This window comes from Python bivittatus, unplaced genomic scaffold (assembly GCF_059951505.1).
Source record: "Python bivittatus isolate LINGU-HERP-01145 unplaced genomic scaffold, Pbiv_v1 ctg000850_np1212, whole genome shotgun sequence".
Classification (NCBI taxonomy): Eukaryota; Metazoa; Chordata; class Lepidosauria; order Squamata; family Pythonidae; genus Python; species Python bivittatus.
In genome coordinates, this window is record NW_028277112.1 from 57,075,488 (window position 1) to 57,100,253 (window position 24,766).

The 24,766-nt window shown below is 37.0% G+C and overlaps 1 protein-coding gene across 1 annotated transcript in view; it reads left to right on the forward strand.

Moving 5' to 3' along the window:
- Nucleotides 1–22,145, forward strand: part of UGCG (UDP-glucose ceramide glucosyltransferase) — a 43,201-nt gene extending 21,056 nt beyond the window's left edge. Inside the window, exons 3-9 of the mRNA XM_015889352.3 lie at nt 8,347–8,449; nt 11,385–11,486; nt 12,728–12,840; nt 14,139–14,317; nt 16,046–16,132; nt 18,361–18,547; nt 20,779–22,145. Of these exons, the coding sequence (XP_015744838.1) occupies nt 8,347–8,449; nt 11,385–11,486; nt 12,728–12,840; nt 14,139–14,317; nt 16,046–16,132; nt 18,361–18,547; nt 20,779–20,949 (942 nt within the window). The 3' untranslated portion in view covers nt 20,950–22,145. The remainder of the gene's footprint in view (nt 1–8,346; nt 8,450–11,384; nt 11,487–12,727; nt 12,841–14,138; nt 14,318–16,045; nt 16,133–18,360; nt 18,548–20,778) is intronic.
- The last annotated feature ends 2,621 nt before the right edge of the window (nt 22,146–24,766 follow it).

Consider the following 24,766-nt stretch of genomic DNA (forward strand, 5'->3'; position numbering starts at 1 on the left):
AGGTCCTGGAGTGGCCTAGCCAGTCTCCAGATCTCAACCCCATGGAAAACCTTTGGAGGGAGTTGAAAGTCCGTGTTGCCCAGCAACAGCCCCAAAACATCACTGCTCTAGAGGAGATCTGCATGGAGGAATGGGCCAAAGTACCAGCAAAAGTGTGTGAAAACCTTGTGAAGACTTACAGAAAACGTTTGACCTCTGTCATTGCCAACAAAGGATATATAACAAAGTATTGAGATGAACTTTTGATATTGACCAAATACTTATTTTCCACCATGATTTGCGAATAAATTCTTTAAAAATCAGACAATGTGATTTTCTGGATTTTTTCCCCCATTTTGTCTCTCATAGTTGAGGTATACCTATGATGAAAATTACAGGCCTCTCTCATCTTTTTAAGTGGGAGAACTTGCACAATTGGTGGCTGACTAAATACTTTTTTGCCCCACTGTATTTAGCTAGTAAAAAGAGGAAGTCTTATCAGAGTTTGCCATTATTTCCAAAGCTGCTGGGTGTCTTTATACTCATTTTACCGTGAGATGAAACATGTTAAAGTTACATAAGTTGATCTTATCTTCATGGTGAAGCTGTTAGAATCCCATGATGTATTTATTGTATTTGTTCATATACTACCCAGATTCCACAACTGCCTGGTTTACAGCTAATCAAATAAAGTTCAATCCCATCCAGTAGCCAAACCATACGATCCTAATTCTGCAAATAAACCTGAAAAGTAAAGTGACTGTCCAGCATTAGCATAATATAGAAAATAAAATCCAGTATTTACAAACTGTAACTCTAAAGCTCATCTAAACAAAATTGCCTTGACAGGCTTAGAGATAGCTGAACAAAGGATTCCAGGCAAACCTCCAAGGGCAGATCATTCCACAGCATCAGGGCCACCAAAAGGAGATTGACCAAATCAAATCAAATATCATTATTATGGTCTTTGACCAGCCTTTGCAGTAGAAAAATGAAATAGTTTAATACAACAATTCATTATCAGGGAAAAAAAGAAAATAATAAGACAATAAAACAACATATCTAATTAAAAGTTTTGTGCAATTGTATGACTTGATGAAGATATTTGGCCACCTGGTTTGTGAGTGTAGAATTAGCATTCCTTAAAAAATAATAAACATAAAATTTATCAGTATGACCCTCAAATTTAGAGATGATTGGGGAGATCAGAGCATGTCTCGGGGCATCATAAAAAGGACACCATAAGAGGACATGAGCAAGAGTTTCTACCTCCCTGGATCCATAAGGGCAAAATCTCTGTAAATAAGGAGTTCCATGAACTCTTCCTGCCAACAGTGCTGAAGGAAGAGCATCAAAGCAAACTCTGGAAAAGGCCCATCTGTATTTGCTTAGGGTTAGATCGTACAGATACCCCACAGTAGAGGGCTTGTGGCTATCTAACATTTGGTGATAGAATTCAGGAGCACTGGTGATACCATTTTGGCAATCAGTGTCCCTAATTCTTTCTTTACTATTGATTTGGCCTTCTCCAGGGCTAATTGGCCTAAATATTCAGGAGAGAGGCCAAGACTGCAAAGTTTTTCTATACAGGTACGATGCCAATGAGATTGATAGCTGTCTGACAACAGCAGAGGCATCAGGCCTATAGGGTCAAACATGATTTTGAGTCCTGAGATTAGAATCCTGGTCCAGGCCTGGTCCTTAATACTTGGCAGATTAGCTTCAAGCCTCAAGACTGCATTAGGGGTACATTTTGGGGTACCGAACAAAGTCCTAAAGAAATTTGATTGAATGACTTCATAAACCCTTAGGTTTGTATATGAGCCAGGTTGTATCCCATATAATACTTGGGCAACTGTTTTAACCATAAACAGTTTGATTGCTGCTGGAATGTAATTTGCTCCCTGTTGCCTATAAAATTTAGTTATTGTTTGTGTGGTCTTTTGGGCAGTAGAAGTGGCATAATTTACCTGGGCTGTTAATTTCCTAGATCCCTGAAATACTATGCCTGTTTAAAACATTTGACCTGCTCTAATTCACAGGAATCAATTGTCCACTTGTACCTTTGTCTTTTATTGGAAAAAACTAAAGTTTAGATTTATCATAATTGATATTAATCATTCCTCATTACAGTTGGATGCCAGGGTTCTTAGTGCCCACTTCATGCCTACAGAAGACAAGGAGAGAAGAACTCTCTCCTTCATAAGACTTATTCCTGTATCATAAGTATACTTGGGATGCATCATTAGTGTAGAGTAGAATTGAGAGATGTCTATCGGCTAATTTAGGCACATGGATATCAACTCTCTGAAGGGAGAGTTCATCAGAGAGTTTATATATATATAAATATATAAAGCAATGATGCTAAAATACATCCTTGTTTCACCCCCTTGACAGTCTGAATAAAGTCAGAAAGGCCCATCCCTGGTTATATCTTACTCTAAGGCCGGTTTTATGGTACAGATTATGAATAAGGAGTAAGAGTCTCTTCTCTATAGACAATCTGCTCAGAATGTCCCAGCATCTTACCCTTGAGATATCAAAAAGCTGCCTTGAAATCAATAAAGGCTGCATATAAATTCAAGTCAGAGTGGTTTGTATATTTATCTGCCAGATGTTGAAGCACTAGGCAGTGGTCTATCATTCTGGTTGAAACCCTGCTTGCTCAGGGTCAATTATTCCCTCATCTGTTACCCAGGTTTGGAGTTTGGTGAATAGGTACCTGGCATGTACTTTGCTAATGATGTTCAATAAACTAATTGGCCTACAATTAGCCAGATCATTCCTATCACCCTTTTTATATAAGGGAACAATTATGGCTTCCCCCCAGTCCTCTGGAATCTTAGCTGTGTGGTTAATGTATGAAAATAAAGAGGCCAGTACAGGGGCCTACCAATTTGAATTGGATTTAATTAGCTCAAGGGGGATATGGTCACTCCTGGGGGCTTTATCACATTTAAGTTGGTTAATGAGTTTTTTAACTTCCTTGCATGTGACTGGGGGCTGCTGCAGTAGTGAGGATAAAGGTATATCCATCACATAGGTGTTTGCATGAGGATCAGGATAAAGGGCTTGGAAGTGATGTACCCAGGTATTTGAGGGGATACTACAATGCAAAAGTTTTTTTCTTTCTGAGTAGGGCCTTATATTGTGTTTTCTGCTCCTTTAAAATGTGGGTGGAATCTGGTGAATTGGCCTTCAGTAAGGTAGCATAGAATTCCAAAAATGCTGTTTTGACAGCGATGCAAGATTTGTCAAACCAACTCTTAGAATGCCATCCCCTCCTGATTGGGTTGGTATTCACCTTCGTTACAAAAGGTTGGAGCTTAGTTATGAGATCAGGATATACATCAAGTATTCTGCTATCTTGTGGGACGGTTGGGTCTGAATGTGCCCCAGAGTTACAGAGGTTTGAAAAGTATGCAGTTCCTTCCTCTGAGTGAAGCTATTGGGCTGTCCTATCTCCAAGGGAGCCATTCCATCTGACCCCCATAAGAGCCACCTCCCATCAGGCATTTTGAATGGGCCTTAACTTGGTTCCTAATTAGGCCTTGCCTAAGTTAGCAAGTGAAAGTTAAGGGAAGGTGGTCACTTTCAGACCTAGGGACTATGCCAAAGTACTTAAGGCAAGGGGCCAGGTCTCTAAAATTTATTAAATAATCTATGGTGGATAATTTGCAAGCTGACCAAAATGTATATTGCCCAGGGAAATCATTTTGGACAGAGCCATTTAACATTTGTAGGTTGAGCCTATTTATGAGATGTAGCAACCTAAAGCCAGCTTGATTATATTTTGTATCTTTGGAGGGTCTGGGCAGAAAAGGTGGTTCAATTACTTCTTCAGGAGCACAGGCATTGAAATGTTCATAGAGAGCTTCATCATTACAACCAGCATTTATGTTGAAATCCCCACCTATTAGGATATATGCACCAGGAAACCTATTCAGGCAGAGAGCGAGGATCAACCTTGTTCCAGGTTTGGGAAATCTATGAATGGAGTTGCTGAGGAGGAAGATAGAGATTAATACACAGTAAACAAAATTGGTCAAAGACTAACAAAGCTGTTACATCATTCTCAAAGTGAGGTAGTTGTTTTACAATTTGAACACATAAGTTGGAAGCTATAAATAGACCATGCCCTCCCTCCCTTGGGTCTGCCACCTCTGAGGCTAGGCTGTGCAGGGGATTGAAGAAAAGTCGCCTGCACGGAAAAATAGTTGGAGATTGAAAATTCCCCCAACATCCATGTCTCCTACAAAAAAAGTATATCAGATTTGGACAGAAATCCAAGAAAATCAGGGTCTGCTTATTTTGGGGTCCATCCAGCTATGTTCCAAGAGAAGGCAGAGAAATTGTTAGCAGGATGTAATTGTCAATTTACTGGTTCTCTCGGGTTGCTGTCTCTGGATAATCGTTCAGAAGTAAGAACACTTGGGTTGAGCAAATTGGTGACTGGGGGAGAAGATTAAAGAGCAGACCTCCTGCTGCCAATTAGGGTAGATGGTGTCTTGAGTCTGGGGTAATTCCATAGGAGAAGTTTCATGGGCAGAACAAATAAGGCCAGATTGGGGGTCAGAGTCAAAGTGTCAACCATGTTCAGGGTTCCTATGGAGAGAATTCACTTGCAAGGAGGAATATCAAGCTATAGATGGGGCAGCTATTGGATGAATAGAATCAGGATCCATATGGGAGAAGCCAGTGGAGATGGGTCTGTAGTTTGACTAGTCCATTCTTTAGAGTCCAGTTGTAAGGGATTATCACCTGTGGGCTGATCATCTGGGAGGTTGTGTTCTTCCTCATCCTCCATAGGGTCAACTGATATCTGCATCTTCCCTTTAATTAAATTGAGGGTGTTATGCCTCCTGTGCTTATCTGGTCCTGACCTTGGAATTGGTGGAGCACTCTGCTCTGTAGGTAGTTGCTGGCTGAGATTGTGAACGCTGGGGCTTATGCCATCCTCCCTTGCAGGCTTGGCTCTCCTCCCAGAATTTAGCAGAGGCCATACACAGCTATTGTGAAACAATATAGGCATAATTTGAAATCCCCTTAGAAAATATTTAAGTTTAAAAATCATAGAAGGGAGTGCAAAATGCCTAAAAGTTAATATTATTCTTTCAAGTCCATGCAATTTGGGAAGTCAGGAGATTTCTGTAAGCTTGCTGAAATATACTCTGTGGCAAAGAAGTTGTGAGATGGAGCATAGTACTGCTTTTCTATTGTGCCACCTGCCCTCATTAAGAGGATTAATTGCAATCTGGAGCAGAATCCTGTGTTGCTGCAAGACTAGCTCATCCCTGGCAATTTCCATACATGTGGAGTTTTGTGCAGCATATGGATTTTGAGTAAGTTCTGAAGCAGCTGAGTTGGTGGCTGGCTCCATAACAGGTTTAGTTATATGCTTTTCCATTATAGCCTTAAGTTCATCTATTTTCTGATTGGCATCTAACAGCTGATTGAAAATTGTAGTAACTATTTTAGCAGTTAACAGGCAATTCTCAGCAACCAAGTCCACCTCCACATTTAAATTGCTTGTGGTTTAAAAAGTGTCCTCTCCTTTATCTCCTACAGAAACCTCATCATCAGAGGAAGGGAAATCATCTCCTTCCCAATCAAATAAGGCATAGGATTTATTAGCAGAGATTGCGAGGGGAGAAGAGGAAGAGGAGTTACATGCTGTGTCCTTGTACTGGAATAAATCCTTCAGTTTTAGCTGTCTGGACGTTGCTGCAGCCTTAGAGTGTCCAGAATGCTTGGAATTTTCTCTTTGCGACATCTCAGGCTTGTTCTTCCCTTTGGTCTTTCTCTTTGAATTCATTTTCGTTCATGTCTTGTAGCCATTGCTGCCTTGCATCATTGGCAGGTGTCCAAAACTGTTGGATTCCAGACTCTAAAATACCAACTAGTCTTAATTCTAAAATTCTAAAATTATTAATCCTAATACAAGGAACTAAAATTTCTAATTGATATTAAATAAAACCACTAAGTAAACTATTTTAAAACTAAATAAAAGAGTAACTAAAATGGAAGAGTTAAGAGCTCACTAAAAATGCTGTCACTCTGTGGCCATGTTGCTGCGCCTAGAATCCCATGATATTATAGCACTGTAAAGCTTAATTTGGCATATCACTAGCCATCCTTGTGATATGAAAAAAAAAAAGTGCATAGTTCATCCAATTTGACTTTTAGTCACCCTGACCAAGTGCATAAATATTTTGTTTGGATAGCAAGCAGAGTTAAAGAAAGTTATACAGTTCAAACTTCCAGTCTTCCTACTTAACAAAGTTGAGATTTTGTAATGATTAACTTTGAGGTTCATTTTCCTTTTACCTGGCACTTTATTTTAATTATGTATAAGTCCACAAGTTTTAAATTATGTTTTTCAATCATTTCAACACACAATAAATTAAGTGATACTTTAAGACATGATTATTTTTGACACCTTTTTTCTGTTGAGCAGATGATTCATATATGATATTAAGTTAAAATCTTACTCATTAATGCAGTCTTTCCTGTTGTGGGAAGAAAGTAAGTAATAATCAAAAGCTAAGTTTTACAGAAGCTTATAAAACAGCCTTTTAACAAATCAAATGGAATTTTACTGTGGTTAAGTCTAGATTATTACTTATATGTCTTTCAACTTTGCACATGTGTGTGTCTGATATGACTGTCTTCTACTCTGTATGAAAAAGAGATAATGCTTTCTCCTGTTTTCTCCATGATAATGAAAAAGTGCATGATGGCTATATTTGCAAAAGAAGGGATGGAATTTATCAAAAAAGGAAGGATTTTTTTTCTGTTTTCTGAAATAGAAAGCTTAGTATAGTTGATAAATATTATTATTCCAGGATATCTTCAATTGATTGATTGATTATGTGCTATCAAGTCATTTTTTATTCTCTTTTCACTTTTACTAGATTATCATGGATATTCTTCATGACAATCTATCCCTAACCTGGTCTTTCAGGTCTTCCAACAGTGCACTCATCACCACTGTAACTGAGTCCATCCACCTTGCTGCTAATCGTCCTCTTCTCTTTCCTTCCACCTTTCTCAGCATTAGAACCTTTTCTTTGCATAATGTGCCTGAAGTAGGGTTATTTGAACTTGGTCATTTATTCTTCAAGTGAGAACTCTGAGTTGATTTGTAAAATGATCCATTGGTTTGTTTTCTTGGCTATTAATGGTATTCTCAGGAATCTTTTCTAACACCTAAGTTCAAAGGCATCAATATTCTTCCTATCTTACTTCTTAAAAGTCCATGTTTTGCTTCCTTAGAGTGTCATAGGGAATACCTTGGCTTGCACAATTCTGATCCTTCTAGAGACTTCATGGCAGCTGAATATTTTTTCCAAGGCCTTCATGGCTGCTCTACTGAGTGCTAGTCTGTGGCATATTTCTTGACTGCTTGTTCCTTTACTGCTGATGGTTGATCCTAAAAGGCAGAAGCTCTCCACCACTTTGATATCTTCATTTCCAGTTCTAAGGCTGGTTCTACCTGTTGCCATGAGTTTGGACTTCTTTATATTTAATTTTAGCCCATTTTTTCATTTTTCTCCTTAACTTTTATTACTAGGGTTTGCAGATCCTTTGCATTTTCGGCTATCAGGGTAGTGTGATCAGCATAATGCAGGTATTGATGTTTCTTTCTCCAGTTTTAAAACCACGCTTGTCTTCTTCTAATCCAACTTCCCTTAATATAGATTCAGCATATAATATCTTAAATACTCACAGAAAATTTATTGCTTAAATTTCTTCAGCAATGTGACCAAATTAATTCTAAACCAAGAAATTAAAGGACATGTTATAGAAATATATACTGATAGCAATTTAAGCTTCCTTTGAAATTCCATTGGTGCTTATTAAAAAGCTCTTTTTAAAAGATTCCTAAAACAAAGATGTGTTGTTTAAATGTTGGGGACATATAAAAATATAATTGTGAAAATCCAGGTGAGTTTATTGAATTGTTTTCACTACACCTTGTGCTGAAAATATTTGCTTTCAAAGCCTTACAAGATTTAGACTGAAGCAACCTGCAGAACTGTTCCTTCTATACTGTACAGTCCATCCCATGATCTCAAGTAACAAATGAGGTGCCTTTTGCAGGCCTCGCTATAGAAATACTTACTATTCTCCTTTTTCTGTTGTGAGGCCTTCTTTTTGGAATAAACTGCTATTGGAACTGAGACATGCCCCCTCCTTATTAAAGTTCAGGAGGGGCTCAACATATCTTTCTACCTTTTTAGAGTTTTGGCATTATATTATCTGCTAGTATATTTGTAAACTGTCCAAAATTGGTAAGAACTGTTAACACATTCATTTGCTAAATTAATAAATATAACACATTGCATTGTTTCTCTTTTCTCCCAGTATGAAGTGCTTCTTTGTGTGCAAGATCATGATGATCCTGCCATTGATGTGTGTAAAAAGCTGCTTGGAAAATACCCCAACGTTGATGCAAGATTATTTATAGGTAAGATGAAAAGTTGCAAACATGGTGTCCCTTTTTAATAACTGATTAGATACAGAAACCAATTGAAGTAGGGGGAGGAATCTGGAATAATAAATTAATATTCTTTCCGTTTTGACAGATAAGTATTTTTGTATTGTCATAAAAAGTAGCATTTATCTCTTGTGTGTGTTAGCTGATAATGCTGGATTAGTATATGCGTACTGTCATCCATGGATATATGAATATAGGTTTGCAAGGTGTGTTTTTGCTACTTTCTGTAGATTTATGTATGTTATAAAAGCACCTCAGAGTTCTAGTCTGACTCCTAAGTTCTCCATCCAAACTACTTTTGCACTGTGTTTCACTAGAAGTAAAAAACCATCTTTACCATTTGTCCTTATCAGACTTAACACTTGTTGAGAATGAACAAGTGTGCTGGTGGCGTGCTACTACTGTCCATTTTTCCTGCGTGGCTTCTTCTGCAACAGGAGTGGCTAGACAAATGATAAGTAGTTTTAACGTTATGCTCTAATGCAGTGTTGTCCAAACTTGGCCACTTTAAGATGAGTGGACCTCAACTCCCAGAATTCCCCAGCCAGCATGAATTCTGGGAGTTGAAGTCCACTCATCTTAACGTGGCCAAGTTTGGACAACACTGCTCTAATGGGTATCCCTGGCTTTTTCCTCTTGCAGCAAGTCTTGATTGAACAATTGATTGATTTGATTGCATTTACATCCTTTTCTATGAGGGTTCAAGGCACACAAAGATCTCCGCTAATTTTATTTCCACAGCAACAGCTTTGTGTGGTAGTTGGAGCTGAGAGAAGGTGATAGAACTAAAATTACTAAGTGAGCCAAGAAGGAACAATTTGGATGTGCCACTATGTGAAACATAGGTGGAGGTTTCTTTGCTTGTTTTGCTGATCTTCTTTGCAGAAAGAGCCAAACAAGAATAACTAAACAGTATATTTGCTTACTCTTATTAAACCTATACTGTGTGTGTGTGTGTGTGTATGTATATATATATATATATGTATATATATATTATATTTAAAGCAGAACATCTTTATTCTGATTATGGGCAAGAATTCTAGATAAAGTTAATGAGTGGAGAGCCTAAGACCACATGCAAAAATTTTTACCTCAACTTTATTTATAACGTAGTGTATATATATGTGTGTGGTGTGTGTGTGTTTGTGTGTGGATAGATAGATGGGGGGGTAGTTGCAGACAAAATTTAGGCACCCCTGGTCAAATTGTATGTTTCAGTGAATTTTAAATGAACAGAATCTGACACTACCTCTATATAGTATAGTTAAATACATTTCTGTCTTTAAATCTGAATGCATACTTACTATTTATGTGTAGTTAACAATGAATATAGCATGTATAAAAGGTGGACACCATTTCAGTTGACTCAGTGCTATTTTGTTTTTACTGTAAAGTTGTTAATAAGGTCTCAAAAGATTATTGACTCATTAGGTCTACAGTTAGGTAAGTGAAAACAATTCTACAGATAAATACTCTGTTCTAACTTCTCAAGTTGTGATTGTTCTCTCTACTTTCAAAAATCATAGACCTCCTCTAAGCAGCTGTCTCAGCATTTGAAAATGAAGCTAAAAACAAAGCAGGGGAAGGCTGTAAAAAGGTCTAGCATTTTCAGCTGTGAGAAAAGTTAAGAAATGGAAGTTACATGGAACTGTTGAGGTCAAGACAAGATCTGAAAGACTAAGAAACATCGATGCTAGAAATGAAAACCAGACAGGGTTGCAAAACAGAACCCACAGACCACTATAAATGACTTGCTGACAAATTTAGCTGACAGTGAAGTAGTTGTCCACATGCCCACAGTACAGCATTGCTTATACAACAGTGATCTGCATGGGAGACTTGGCAGAGGAAACCTCATTATAACAATCACTGTGTAAAGTATGCAAAAGAAAACCTTGATAAACCTGAAACGTTTTGGAACAAAGCGCTTTAGACTGATGAAACAAAACTTGAATTGTTCAGCCACAACCAGACAAGATACATTTGGAGAAAAAATAAAGCATTTGAATAAGAGAAAAAACTGTTAAGCACAGAGGTGACTCTATTATGCTTTGTGATTATGTGGTAGCCACTGGCACAGGAAATACTGTGCAGGTGGAAGGAAAAGTGGGTTCAACTGAATATGAAGAAATCCTAGAAGCCAGGGTCCCACAGTCAGTGAAGAAACTGAAGCTGAAAAAGATTGGCTATTTCAGAAAATAACAGTCCAAACCATATCTCCATGATGTACTTACAGGAAAGACAGTTGAAGCCTCCAATTTCGAGTATTATTGAAAATCTGTGAAGAGATCTTAAACACGAAATGCATGCAAAGAGAGCTAGAAGAGTGTGAAAAAAAATCCAAAAGCAACAACAGGATAAATTCAGAGATACAGAGTTTGTGCAACACTTATTTCTTGATGGTGGTATGATCCAATGACTAACAACTTAGATATTGTTTTTAAGGTGGTAAAAAAGTTGGAATAAATCTTAGCTGTCTACTGTAAGCATTTGGAAGCTGTTATTTCTGCAAAATGAGATGTTACAAAGTACTCACTGAAAAGATGTCCAAACTTCTGCATCTGCCATATTCACTATTTTCATATTTTGAATCTATAAACAACTGCACATAAATAGAAAGTATACAGTCAAATCTACAGAAAGGTACCATGTTTAACTTTGGATGATTGCAGAGACTGTGTTAGCTTCTGTTCAATTATGGATACAATGAAACATACAATTTGACCAGAGGTACCTTAACTTTTGCAAGCGACTCTGCATGGTATGTGGATGGATGGATGGATGGATGGATGGATGGATGGATGGATGGATGGATGGATAAATTCAGAGATACAGAATTTGTGCCACGCTTATTTTTTGATGATGGTATGATCCAATGACTAACAACTTAGATGTTGTTTTTAAGGTGGTAAAAAAGTTGGAATAAATCCAAAGATCAACAATTTGATGCCAGCGTATGAAGTTGCCAAATATGACCTCATATGGATCTGTGATAGTGGCATTAGAGGTAAGTGAGTTCAGTCAGTTCCATAGAATATACTTTTGGGAAGGGTCCTGACTGCAAGCTATTGAAATAATTAACATTATAATATTAAAGTATTGATGATGTCATTCACTTGATAAACCCTGCCAAAAAGAGATTATAAATTTTGTGGAAATAGAGATATAGTAATTTTCATAGGCACAATGTGTAGGAATCAAAGGTAACATGGAATATATGTGAGCAAATTCTGTCAAATTGTTATATGGAATTTTTGGAGCCTTTAAGGCACTCCCCAAAAGGCTGCCATGGAGGAGAAGCATGCCTGTTTTCAAAATAACTAGTGGAAATTGCTGTTCCAAAATATCCATTGTATTCATCCATTGTATGCATAAAACTATCATTGTATCCATTGTAATCAGAAAAATTCAGGAGATAAACTGTTGAGAATGCTTCTTGCTATCCTTTCTAGTCCCCCAATTGATCTCTACAATATTATTTATTTTTGACTTTTTTTTTCCTAGAAAGGTTGGCAAGTTTCCAAGCGAGGCATTGCACTATAACTACCTGTGTAGCTTCATCTTTATTTCTAAAAAAGCCCCTGGTCTCACAGGCATTCTTAGACAATAAAAATAAAGCTAGAGCGAGTTTGGTGTAGGGGTCAAGATGCTGGACTAGAAACTGGGAGACTGTAAGTTCTAATCCTTCTTTAGGCATGAAAGACAGCTGGATGGCTTTGGGCCAGTCTCTCTCTCTCTCAGCCCAGTCCATCTCACAAGGTGGAAAATAGGAGGCAGGAGCATTATGTACACCACCTTGAATGACACAGAGTAAAGGCGGGACATGAATATATTAATAATATATGCCAGCTTCCTATTTATGTATCTATTTATTTTTTAAAAATAGAACCAGCTGGAACAGGATGCCTAAGATTCTAAGTAAGCTGTCTTGCAGGCAAGTCAGTAGGGACTCCTACAATAGTATTTTTTTCCTTTCAATGCTTCTACTTGCTATTTGTAGGATAGCAACTACCTCAGGTGGATGGTATTTATTCTCCAGACTCCGATCACCCCTATAATTACTAAATTATCAAAAGTCACATCAGGACTATGCAACAAAAAATTAATCTCCCTCACTTTTGTAATGTTCAGCAGAGCAGCCAGAACCAGGAAGTTGCATTGTTTTTTTGGTTAGATACTGTAAGGTAGTAACTGTAAGTGTGTAACTTTTTAAAACATTAAGCCATTAATCACAGTTCTTATCTTCAGTTAACCCAGATACGCTAACAGATATGGCCAATCAAATGACTGAAAAAGTTGGCTTGGTTCATGGCCTGCCTTATGTAGCAGACAGACAAGGCTTTGCTGCCACTCTAGAACAGGTGAGTCTCCATTTATGCTCCTGCTCCAGTTTTATAGGCTTAAATTCCTGTAAATTATAATAGTTTAAAGCTGAAAAAAGAAGAGAATAACAGAACCAAGAGAAATGTAAACATTTTATTACAAGAAATACGCTACTGTAATAAAATTGGTTTCAGGTCTTTCCTTCATATAGTAGCTCTAAAGCATAAGTCTAGATAGCTTGATATTGTGAAGAATAGTGGTATTTAATTATCTGTACTTTGCTGACAATTTATTATGCAGAAAGTTTAATTTATTACTTTTACGTGTTACATCTTACATGCAGAGCTTCCTAATAGCTTTGAGTGAAAAAGCTTATTTGTATTCCCTTCCTCTATTCCTGTTGATTCATTCTTTGTAGTCTATATTTTTGTAGGAGGTCATTGCTGCAGCATTTAATAACATATTTGGAGTCTTTGAATTTTAATTTATTGCTAGTACCACAGAGATAGCATATTTTTATTTGGATGAACTGACATATTTATAAAGAAAGGCATGAATTCAGAATTTCCTGTGTGGCAAATATAGCAGCCTTAATTGATAGGCAGTGGCATGATGACAATAAAGGAATGTAGTCAGTTGCTAGGCAGATAATGCTTTCCTGATTTGAAATTTCAGTCTTTTTGCTTTGTTAACATTACATCTTAATACTGAATTGAATGATGCTTATTGCCACTGAATATGTTTGGTGCTAATTCAGGTAGAAGCATCATGTATAATACAAAGGAGTATTTCAGTTTATTGTTACTGGATTTGAAAAAATTGTACTGGAGCAAAATGTTTGTAATACTCTATACTTTATTGCTTCCCTGTCTTCCCTCTCCTCTTGTTTTTGCCCCTCTGTTGCTGTACCGCAGAATTTCTATCATATTTATTTATCAGTCTTTTAACTAATACCAAGAAAAAACTTTTCTAGATGAACAGTAAAACTGAAAAGTGGCAATGTAGATCAGTTCATGTGAAGTAGATACATGAATAATTATTTGCCATTAATGTTCATTCACTAAAAGAAGTAGTAACAAAGTAATCCTGAGAACTTTAGTTTTATAGTTTGTTGAAAAGAATCTACAATTCAGATCAATGCAGAAACACAATGGCAATCTTTATGTGGAGAGTAAAATATGCATTAAATAATAGGGAGGCCTGCATAATGGCAACGTTTTTCTTTTCTGTACAAGATGAGCAAGTTGTAACAAATGGCTGGAGAAATCCAAGGAAGCTCAAACATTTATTACATGCTTATATAGGACGATTACTTAACCATGCTTTTTTTTTAAAGGTATATTTTGGTACTTCTCATCCAAGGACGTACATTTCTGCCCATGTAACTGGCTTCAAATGTGTAACAGGGATGTCTTGCTTGATGAGAAAAGATGTTTTGGACCAAGCTGGAGGACTTATAGCTTTTGCACAGTACATTGCTGAAGATTACTTTATGGCTAAAGCAATAGCTGACAGGTATGATAATGTTCTCCAGGGAAAGTTCACCTTATAGTGTTTATCATAATCTGTTCTGTTTTTGCTTACTTGTTTCTACAGCAGCATTCTGGAGCATATTGTTATGGTTTTAAAGGGAGTAAAAATTATCACTTACCCAGTGACCATGCTGCTAAATCAGTAAACTAATCTGTAAACCAAGAGTTTCAAACTCAAATTGTTATAGGTGCCCCCTGAGCGCCCATTCTTTAGTCTGAAGGCTGCAACACTGAAGTTTTTTCATACACTAAGACAAAAGTCTTGAGTAAATAAATTAGAAAAAGTGTAACAGCATGCAATTAAAAATAAATGTATTAAACTAAAAAAATTACTGTGAAAACTATTGTTTTGATATTTAACTTTGGCCTCTTACTTGGCAGTATGTGTGTGAGTGAAGTGCAAGTAAACTATTCAAAAATTTTACAGTGAGGGATGTTGGTGAGTTATCCTGACATTCTCCTCCCAGCTCAGAACTCATTTGTGAATTATTGTTATAACCTTCAAAAGATACACTGTTTCTTCCCATAGGGGAGCAGTGCTACCAATTAAGTTGTTTTTTTCTCCAATTGTATTAAAAAAAATTTTTTTTTATCAAAATGAAGTTGCAAATAGGAAGTTCCTTTTTTTCTGGCATTAAGGCCAAACATTTTTTGTATAGAGTTACATTATTTTCACATAATCATTTACAGCATCTGGTTAAACTATCCTATATCTGAGAGGAATTTCCCTCCCTCCCTCTCTCTTTCTCTCTTTTTAAAGAGACCTGAAACTTTATTCAGGTTTTTCTAGTAGATAGGATGATTAGAAGAAATAAGCAGTCATGATACTGGTTCTGTGCTTTATCACACAGTTTCTATATATTGTGATTACATTCATTTATTTATTTTATTTATTAAACATATTTATATAGCTACCCATCTACCAGAAGAAACTCCTGGTGGCAAATAATATAAAAACACAATGCAATAAAAAGACTATTTTAAACATCAAACAATAAGCAACATTGTGGCCCCTGGAACATACTTACCTGCTAGGTCACGTAGGATGGGCGGAAACTAGCAGGGATAGGTGGTCTTGCAGGTAATCTGGCTCCCTGCCATGTAGGACTTTAAAGGTGACAACCAGCACCATGAATTGATTACATTTGTATTTTAAAGCTGAATGATCTGGAGTTAATCACATTGTAAGGAGAAAGTTGAAATTTCAGTCATAACGTTTAGAAATGTAATTAAGTGTCAAGCTATATAGTTTTAGAATTATACAGCTCAAGAGGAACTGTCACTTCAGACTTGGAGATGCAGCTTACTTGCCTACCCATATAAACTATATGAAATATTAAAAAGGTACATGTTAAACAGAAGTTCTTTCTAAATCCAAGCTTTTTTCTTGACATACTATTCTAGATATATGTGTTTAAGGAATATTTAAAGTGTGCCTGTAGTTCTTTTTAGTTAGAGCTGCCCTGTCCAATTTGTATGGGGGGATTAGAAATGTAAGATATGCTTTCACACATTCTAGTTAATTTCTATAGCTTGGCTTTTAGGGGAATAAGTTAAACTCTAGAGCACTGTGGCAGTATTTAAGAAGTATTTAAAAAGCAAGTTCAATTTGTGTTTACCCTTCAAATGTGTAAAGAAAAAAATGGCTAACCAACATCCTTCAACATGAAAACTATCTATTATTTACCTTGGTTATATTCTTTCTTTGCAGAGGTTGGAAATTTGCAATGGCTACACAAGTTGCAATGCAAAACTCTGGCTCTTATTCAATTTCACAGTTTCAGTCCAGAATGATAAGGTAAAAAAATCTAACTTTTAATTATCTCATTTATTGACGTATTCTATTTGTGTATGTTTTAGGTCATAGAAGTTCTACTCAAAACTACTAATATATGTACTCCTATTTTATTCTAATTTTTCTTTTTTAATCAACAGTATGGATTTTTGACAGATTTAATCTGAGTTTTTTTTTTAGTATTGTATGATTAAAAATGTGGCAGCCATGAATAAATAAATATTTCAGATTTTCTGAACTATTCCCTATTTTGTTTGATTTTGTAATTAGTATCTAAACTCAGAGTTTTAGAATAGAAAAGATGTCATTTCTTCATGAGAGGAAATTCTAATATTCTCCTATTCCACCCACGTTAACAGTTTTCACATTAATGTTTCAAGACTTGCTTAACCTTCTCTCTGAAATCTCGAATCTCAGATCACCCTCACAGCTTTGGCTTAGAGGTGAAGAAGGGCTTACAGTGTTGTTACTTGTTGTATAGTGCTGGAAATGTATATCTAAGTTTCTCAGTGACTGTGTAGTTGTTTTGGGGCAGGAACTGAACTTTCAAAAAATACTATGGGAAATTCTGAGACCTGACATATTCAAAAAGTTCTAAAATGTTCAGACTTATGAAATAGTTTTTATTTCTGAGGAAGTAGAATACAAATGAATTTACAGATACTCTGTTTATGAAGCAATCATTATCACCCAAAATGACAACTTCAGAAAAGTATTCTCCATTTCTGTCATTCTTGCTGATTCCAACATGCTGATGTCTCCAGGCTCTGAGAATCAAGAATATTCCTTTTTCCACAAGTCCTTCCAGAAAATGTAAATAACCATTATTTATTAGTAAATTATAGGATTATAAATCCAGCTTCTTTGGCTATTCACCAAAATAGCCCTCTCCCACATATGATTATAGGGCTCTTTCATGCAATCCAACAGAAGAACATACCAAAGAACTTTTTTAAAGTGGATGCCTGTTATTAAGAAAGAATGAATCACAAGTTTATGATGACAATAGTAGCATTTCAAATTGGGAAAACCACACTTTTCCAATTTAGATATATTTCAATGATCCTTTTTTAACCCCTGTTTTGTTTCTAATATATTCTTTATTTGCTTCCCATTGTAAGTTTGGCCTTTAAATAATATCAGATCAATCTGGTTTTTATATGTACTGTTAACATAATGGCCAGTTGTATGCCAGAGTTTAGGCTTGAAGGCCTATTCTTTTCTTTTCTTTTTTACTGAAATCTTGAGATTCATTGAGGCAGACATAAAATTATGCTGGAAATAAGATACAAAATACCCACTCAGAAGACAAAAACCTACTATATTGCAAGCTGTATACATAGACTAGGTTATGTTGAATGATGTTGGTCTTATAGGAACCTGTAAATGAAAATATTGAGGGGAGAAACCCAATTACGTCAAAGCCATGACTCTCTATTCTAAGTTGGCACTTTTATCTAGTCATATATTTTATTTAACAACAACAACAACAACAAAAGCTGGCACCTGTTGAAAATCAGGCCCTCAGTACAGTGTACTCCATAAAATAAAATGAGTTAACCAATTGTCAGCCTGAAAATGTTACCCTTTAAGGGATTCTAATCTCATTTGCTTTTTTAATCCAGCATTACTCTAACTCCAGTTCTTGTAGTACAGTACCAAGATCTATAGTATTAAGTATTAAGTGGTGTCCACTCCTAAACAAGAATGGATAAAATTGCAGGCTTATCTTTGATAAGCAAAAGATATCAGCTAAAAAAAATCCATTTTATATCAGATTTCCCCCAGATTGGCAGGTCTTTTAAAATCTTGCTTCAATATACAGGGCAGTAATAAATCTAATATGCAAGCAAATTATAACAGCCATTGGTTTTCATGTATATCACCCCTAACCAGAGATGCCCTAAGTGTAGCTCACTCTGTTAGTCTTTGGGAGAGAGGTGGGATCAATTGCTTTGATAGGCTAATTATGAAAGAAATGTTGTTTGAAAGCATTTCAGATATTTAAGGTTATCACATGTCTTACCTACCCAGTAAAGAAACATAGCTAGTAATTTACCTCAGAAAGCCTGTAAGCTTTAAATAATTTCTCTGTTTCTGATGAAAACATGTAATGCACTGAAACTTGATTAACTTTCATTTTCAGTTTCTAAATACAGAAATACATATTGCTGTTGTAAGAACAAGTTTTCTCTTGTTTAAATTAATGTTTTTTCATCTCTTAAATATAGGTGGGCTAAACTACGGATCAACATGCTTCCAGCTACGATCTGTGAGCCAATCTCAGAATGCTTTGTTGCAAGTTTGATTATTGGATGGGCAGTTCATCACGTGTTCAGATGGGATATAATGGTGTTTTTTATGTGTCATTGTTTGGCATGGTTTATATTTGACTACATTCAACTCAGGGCTGTCCAGGTACGTTGTACTGAATGAAGACTCAGATTTAATAGGAATGCTTTTCTAAATTAACTACAGTGCTTTGCATGAATATTCTAAAAATATTATAACATTTTAAGTATATCTGGTAAATTCAGAATGAGGATTATGCAAAGTGATTTTTTTCTACTGAATGTATTTTTGTGTCAGGAATTCCATGCAACAGAACATTTTATAACATTTAGCCATTTTGATTGATATGCAGGATTGAGATTAACATAAATATTCTAAAAGCATCTACCAACATTTCTGGATTAAATGAGCCAGAAATTTGAGTTGGCATTTTGTCCTATATATGAATTGGATAATTTATGTTACAGGTAGTCCTTGCTTAACGACTGTTCTTTTAACAATGGTTCAAAGTAATGACAGCCTCGGAAAAAGTGCTTTATGACCTGTACTCACATTTACGACGGTTGCAAACTGTTGCACCACCCTCCGAGGTCATGTGATTGTGATTTGCAACCTTTTTTACAACAGTTATTAAGCGAATCACCAGTCATTAAGCAAATCACATGGTTGTTAAGTGAATTCTGGCAAAAAAGTCCATTGGGGAAGCTGGATTCGCTTAACGACCACATGGTTCACTTAACGACCATTGTAAAAATGGTCATAAAATCAGGTTCAGTCAAGTGGTAATTTGATTAATGTCCGCCCCGCCTAACGACCAATTTTCCGGTCCTATTGTGGTCCTTAAGCAAGGACTACCTGTATTAAGAATTATAGCATCTAATGTGAGGTACAGTGATACCTCGGGATACGAACGCCTCTGCTTGCGAATTTTTCGGGTTATGACCAGCTCTGGCCCCAAAATTTTACCTCGGTTTGCGAACTCCGCCTCGGGGTACGAGCCATTTTCCGCCCGTGCCACGTGGTCCGCGGCCATTTTCTGCCCGTGCCACGTGGTCCGCGGCCATTTTTCCGCCCGTGCCACGTGGTCCGCGGCTGTTTTTCCGGCCCTGCCGCGTGGTCCGCGGCCGTTTTCGTGCCGCGCCGGGCTGTTTTCGCGCCGGGCCGGGCCGTTTTCGCGCCGGGCCGCGCCGCGCCGGGCCGTTTTCGCGCCGCGCCAGGCCGTTTTCACGCCGCGCCGCGCTGCACCCGGCCATTTTCGTGCCGCACCACGCCGCGCCCGGCCGCTTTCCGTGTGGTCCGTGGACGCCAGAACGGATTAACGGTAATTACATTGAACCTTATGGGAAATTGCCTCGGGTTGCGACCAAATTCGGGCGGAGGGCGGAACGGATTAACCGGATTTACATTGAACCCTATGGGGAAATTTGCCTCGGGGTGCGACCAAATTCAGAGGGCGGAACGGATTAACCGGATTTACATTGAACCCTATGGGGAAATTTCCTTCGGGTTACGACCAACTCGGGATACGCCCAGAGTCACGGAACGGATTAAGTTCGTATCCCGAGGTACCACTGTATTTGGATTGGAACCAGTGGTGATTTTCTCTTAGTGGAAAGATCTTCTGTTGACTTAAATCATGACACCTCATTTTTGCTTAATTCTTTTTCCCTCTTACGCTGTTTTTTCATGAAATCTGGAAAGGTGGCACTGGGGGTTAGGTGTTTGGAATCTGGGTGTGGAATTTAAGCAAACAATACCACAATGATTAAGCATGCATGTACTAAAAACAGATAATGTCTTGACAACATTCCTCATTGCATATCTATAGAAATAGAGCTGCGTAGTTCCTTCAGCATGTCCCTCTGGATCCACAGTGTGAAGCTGGTACAGTAGAATTGTCTTCTGGGCATCCATATGTGTACCCAGAAGACCTTGGGGAAGCAGTGGCTGCAGCTACTTGGCCTGTTTGCACCACAAATCTAGAGCGGTACTTCACTTGTGAAGCACCTTGTTGAAGGATCTATGCAGCTCTACATTCAATATGCATTTAATGGAAATGTTTTCAGGATATTTATCTGTTTTTAATATGTGTATGCATGCTTTTGTTAAAGGTTCTGTAGAGCCCTATAGAAAGGTTCCTATTCAACTGGGTTTAGAATAGTAATTTCTCAAAAATGTGAGCTATGGATTTGCTTGGAGTACTAGAAATAATAGCTAAAGAGTAGTTCCTGAGCTACTCATTCTTTTCTGCATCTTATAATAATATGTTTTATTTAAGCTTCAATTATTAAGTAAATATTTAATTTAGTTGGTGAAATTGTTACTAATTGTGAACTTCTGTTTGTATAATTCCCCAGGGTAGCGCTCTGTGTTTTTCAAAACTTGACTATGCAGTAGCATGGTTCATCAGAGAATCCATGACAATATACATTTTCCTCTCAGCTTTGTGGGATCCTACTATTAGCTGGAGGACAGGACGCTACAGATTACGCTGTGGAGGCACTGCAGAGGAGATCCTTGATGTATAGCCACAGCTTTGTGACTGTGTATTTCAAGAAAAGAAAAAAGAGAAAAGAGAAAGTATTATAAATTATGTTTATATAAATGCTTTTAAAAGATCTACCTTCAATAGTTTTATTACCTGTATGTTTTCATATCTGTTCTCTAATTTATTTTGCATGGCACTTGCATCTGTGAAAAAAATACATCTATAGTCTTGGCCAAATGGTACCTTGTTTTTATGTACAAACTCAAATCAAGAAGATTGGTTCCAGGATTCATTTTTCTTAGGAATGTTCTGCAGCAAGCTCTACAAACAGTATCTTTCAGTATAGTAAAAGCTACTCTCTATTAATCAAAGGACATAATCCACTGGGAATAAATTCTGCATAGGTCCACTGAAAATGTATGGGATGTATGCAAAGCACAGCTATATGTTTGTCCCAAATGGTCTTCTGGTCATTGGACTGCATCACTAAAAGGCTAACGATGTTTTCAGTACAAGTGTGGTTAGCTTTGGGAAGCACAAGTGGTGGGGCACAAGGAGAGAAGCTTTTTAGATGATCTATGCCTACCTCTTGCAGTTGCTGCAGAGCAAATATGAATAGATAACTCGGCCTTAGGAATAGTAAAACCTTGAAATGTGTATCTGTGTGTGGGTACATACAGATTAAACGATTTTGGTCTCTCTGCAGGGAACCAAAAGTTTGATATGGTACATGGGAAGAATTAGTGCTTAGATGGGGGGCATCTTTTGGCCAACTCTAATTGGTTCTGTCTTGAACCATTTTAATCACTGTGCTGTAATTAGCCTAGCTAATCTCCTCCTTCATTCCCATCCTGACTTTTTTAAAGGGGTGTTTTTGTTTCTCTGTAAGTGAACATTTGATAGTTATGGGGCGAGGGAATGCATTTCAGAAACATTTCACATATGAACTATTTTCTTACACACTGTCTTCTTAAGAATGTAACTTCATGAAGCAGGTATTTATTATCTTTTTTTAAGTGGGCATCTTTCTCTTTACACTAGTCATCCTTAAGTATCGAATTGCAATAGATACTTGTCAGCATATTAAAAGGCAAGATGAGTTTGCTGTTACTGATTTGAACTTGTAAGCTTTAGTTATCAGCTAGATCTTTTTTTGGATTTTTCCCTTCTATTAATCTAGTCTTTCAATTGGGTTTTTGTATTCAAGCTGTAATTGCTAAAAAAAAAAAAGAAGAAGAGAGAGACTAGATAATAACCAAATTTGTAAATGCATGCTGTTTCTCTCTCCCCCCACCCGCCTTTCTCTCAGTTTGTTCTCCACCCCATTATTGGATTGCTCTTAACATGGTGAACTGGACTTGTTTAAATGCGGCTTTGGTCACAAAGCAAAATTGCGAGGGGCGCTGCATTAAGCCTTTTGTTTTCTTTTGTATTTGTTCTTATGTTGCTTCTCTCCTCCCCCCCACCCCCAGGTGAGCATGGCATGTTATCCCCATAAAGGTCACTTGCAAAATGCATTGCCAGTACGACAGCTTTAAGTCTTAGGTTATGATACTTCTGTGATAAAGAGCATAATCTGTAGCATACTAGCAATAATTATGAGTATTTATAGAATTGGATGTTCTTCCAATTTACTGAGCCAGTGCATTTAATTGTCTGGTATACACACAGTGTAATGTAATAGGGTGCGTGTTTGAGCATGCACATTTTTGTGTGCAGACAAATCCTAGGAAACATTCCCCAGAGCTTTGTTTGCCTTATGACGTTACAGAACTTGTTTTGAAGGGCATCTTTCTCCTTGAACAAAGGCTTTTAATGCATGTTTCATTCTTCACATGTGAATCGGGAAGAGCTGCTTCCTGAGGAAGGTTGCATACTGCAAACTAGTCTGGTTATGAGCCACTTCAGTTGCGTTTTTATCATATGTGTTGTTATCACTGATACCTAGCTTAATTTTGCTTATAATGTTGCTATTTCTGTTTGTTCGATGAAGTTTGGTTGATGCCATCCATTGCACTGCTAAAGTGAAGCTTAGCTGATTTGGCTTGATGCTGATCACCATGTGAGCAGTGTAATACAAAAACCAAAAAGGCTGGACAGACTTCAGTGTGTGTGTGTGTGAGTGTGTGTGTGTGTGTGAGAGAGAGAGAGAGAGAGAGAGAACTGTGAAGAACTACGAGTATGAGTGTGTGTATGCGTGTGTGTGCATTAGTGAAACCTTTATGATTTAAAGGAAACTGATGCTTCACGTAAATAAACAACTTAATTTCTTGTATAAGAAATCTAGGTTGATTTTGAAAAAAAATACTTAAAAATATTGTAGGAGGGCACTGTGACAGAACAGAGCAATGGTTCAAAATGGTTAATCTAGAACTGTCTGTCAACATGTTAAGAATACCATGTTTATTTAAGATTGTCTTGTTTTTGTTTAAAAATAAATTTTGAATACAATCACATGTTTTGAGAAAGTATATTTATTTATTGCTTTTATTCCCATTTAATATCCCTTGAACACTTCTCATATGGAAATCAGTGCTTTTCATCTTGTAACATTATGGTTCTCGTTTCTGTAAAAATGCACTCAATAATTACATCAAATATGATCTTAGTGTGTGTGTGTGTATACATACATACGTATACCTGTCCCTAAAATATAAAAAAAACATTTAGAGTTGGAGATCTGTAAATGTTATTTACAATCAGTTGGAGATATGTAAGTATGTTATTTATTTGATTAGTTTAATATATTTATATACTACCAGTGTGTTAATGCTCTGGGTGATTGACAAAGATAGAATAAAAATGTCCATTAAAAGCAATATTAAAAACATATTTGCTATAAACCACACAGTTAAGAGGCTTGGGTAAATATTCTAAGTCCCTCCAAAATCTGCTTATGAGGAGAGGGCTTACTTCAACTCTAGTGGCAGTTTGTTCCATAATATAGGCTCTAACATGGAAAAAACCAGAAAGGATCCTTTCTGTCAAATTTTATCTATAGCAGGACCAGAAAGAGGTACCCCATTAATGAGTGCAGGAATGACAGGGTAGAAGGAGGCCAACCCATGTTTGGGCCCAAGTCATGAATGGATTTATACACCATTGTATTGTATTGTATTGTATTGTATTGTATTGTATTGTATTGTATTGTATTGTATTGTATTGTATTGTATTGTATGGTGTATTATATTTATACACCATTGTATAACACTTTGAATTGGGCTTGGAAGACAAGTGAAGCTTTTTGAACACAGAATAATTTAGGACCTCAATGAGGCACCACTCATCAGCTGAGATGTTGCATTCTGGACCAGTTGCAATTCCTGGCACATTTTTGATTATGAATATATTACAATAGTCCAGCTTTAAGGATACCAACACATGAGTCGTTGAAGCTAAATCTCTCTTCTCTAAGTATGGACACACAGTTAATTCAAGCTGATAAAAGATGTTACATGGCTACCCAGGTTTCAGCTCCTTAAAGGCATGGTCTCCAGATTAAAACTGTACTTAAGACACGTCAGAATTATTTGTTACTCCTGGTTACCTGAGTCCAACTTCAGTTTAGTATTTTCTTGAATCCAGTTCTTTATAGTCTGGAGACACACAAAGACCTTGGAGACACCCATTCCCAAGCTCATAGGAGGGAGAGAAGGACTGTATAGCTGAGTATCAGCTAACCAGACTCAACCCTGCTTAGCTGCCAAGCTCAGATAAGAGCAGCCAACTGCTGCTGCTACCAGCTGAGACATACAGTATAGACTGTAATAAGTCTAAAACTGGCCTAGGGTTTTTTTAAAAAAAGGAAAAACTAGCCCTGTCTACCAAAAATATAGAAAAAGCAAAAATGCTGTTTC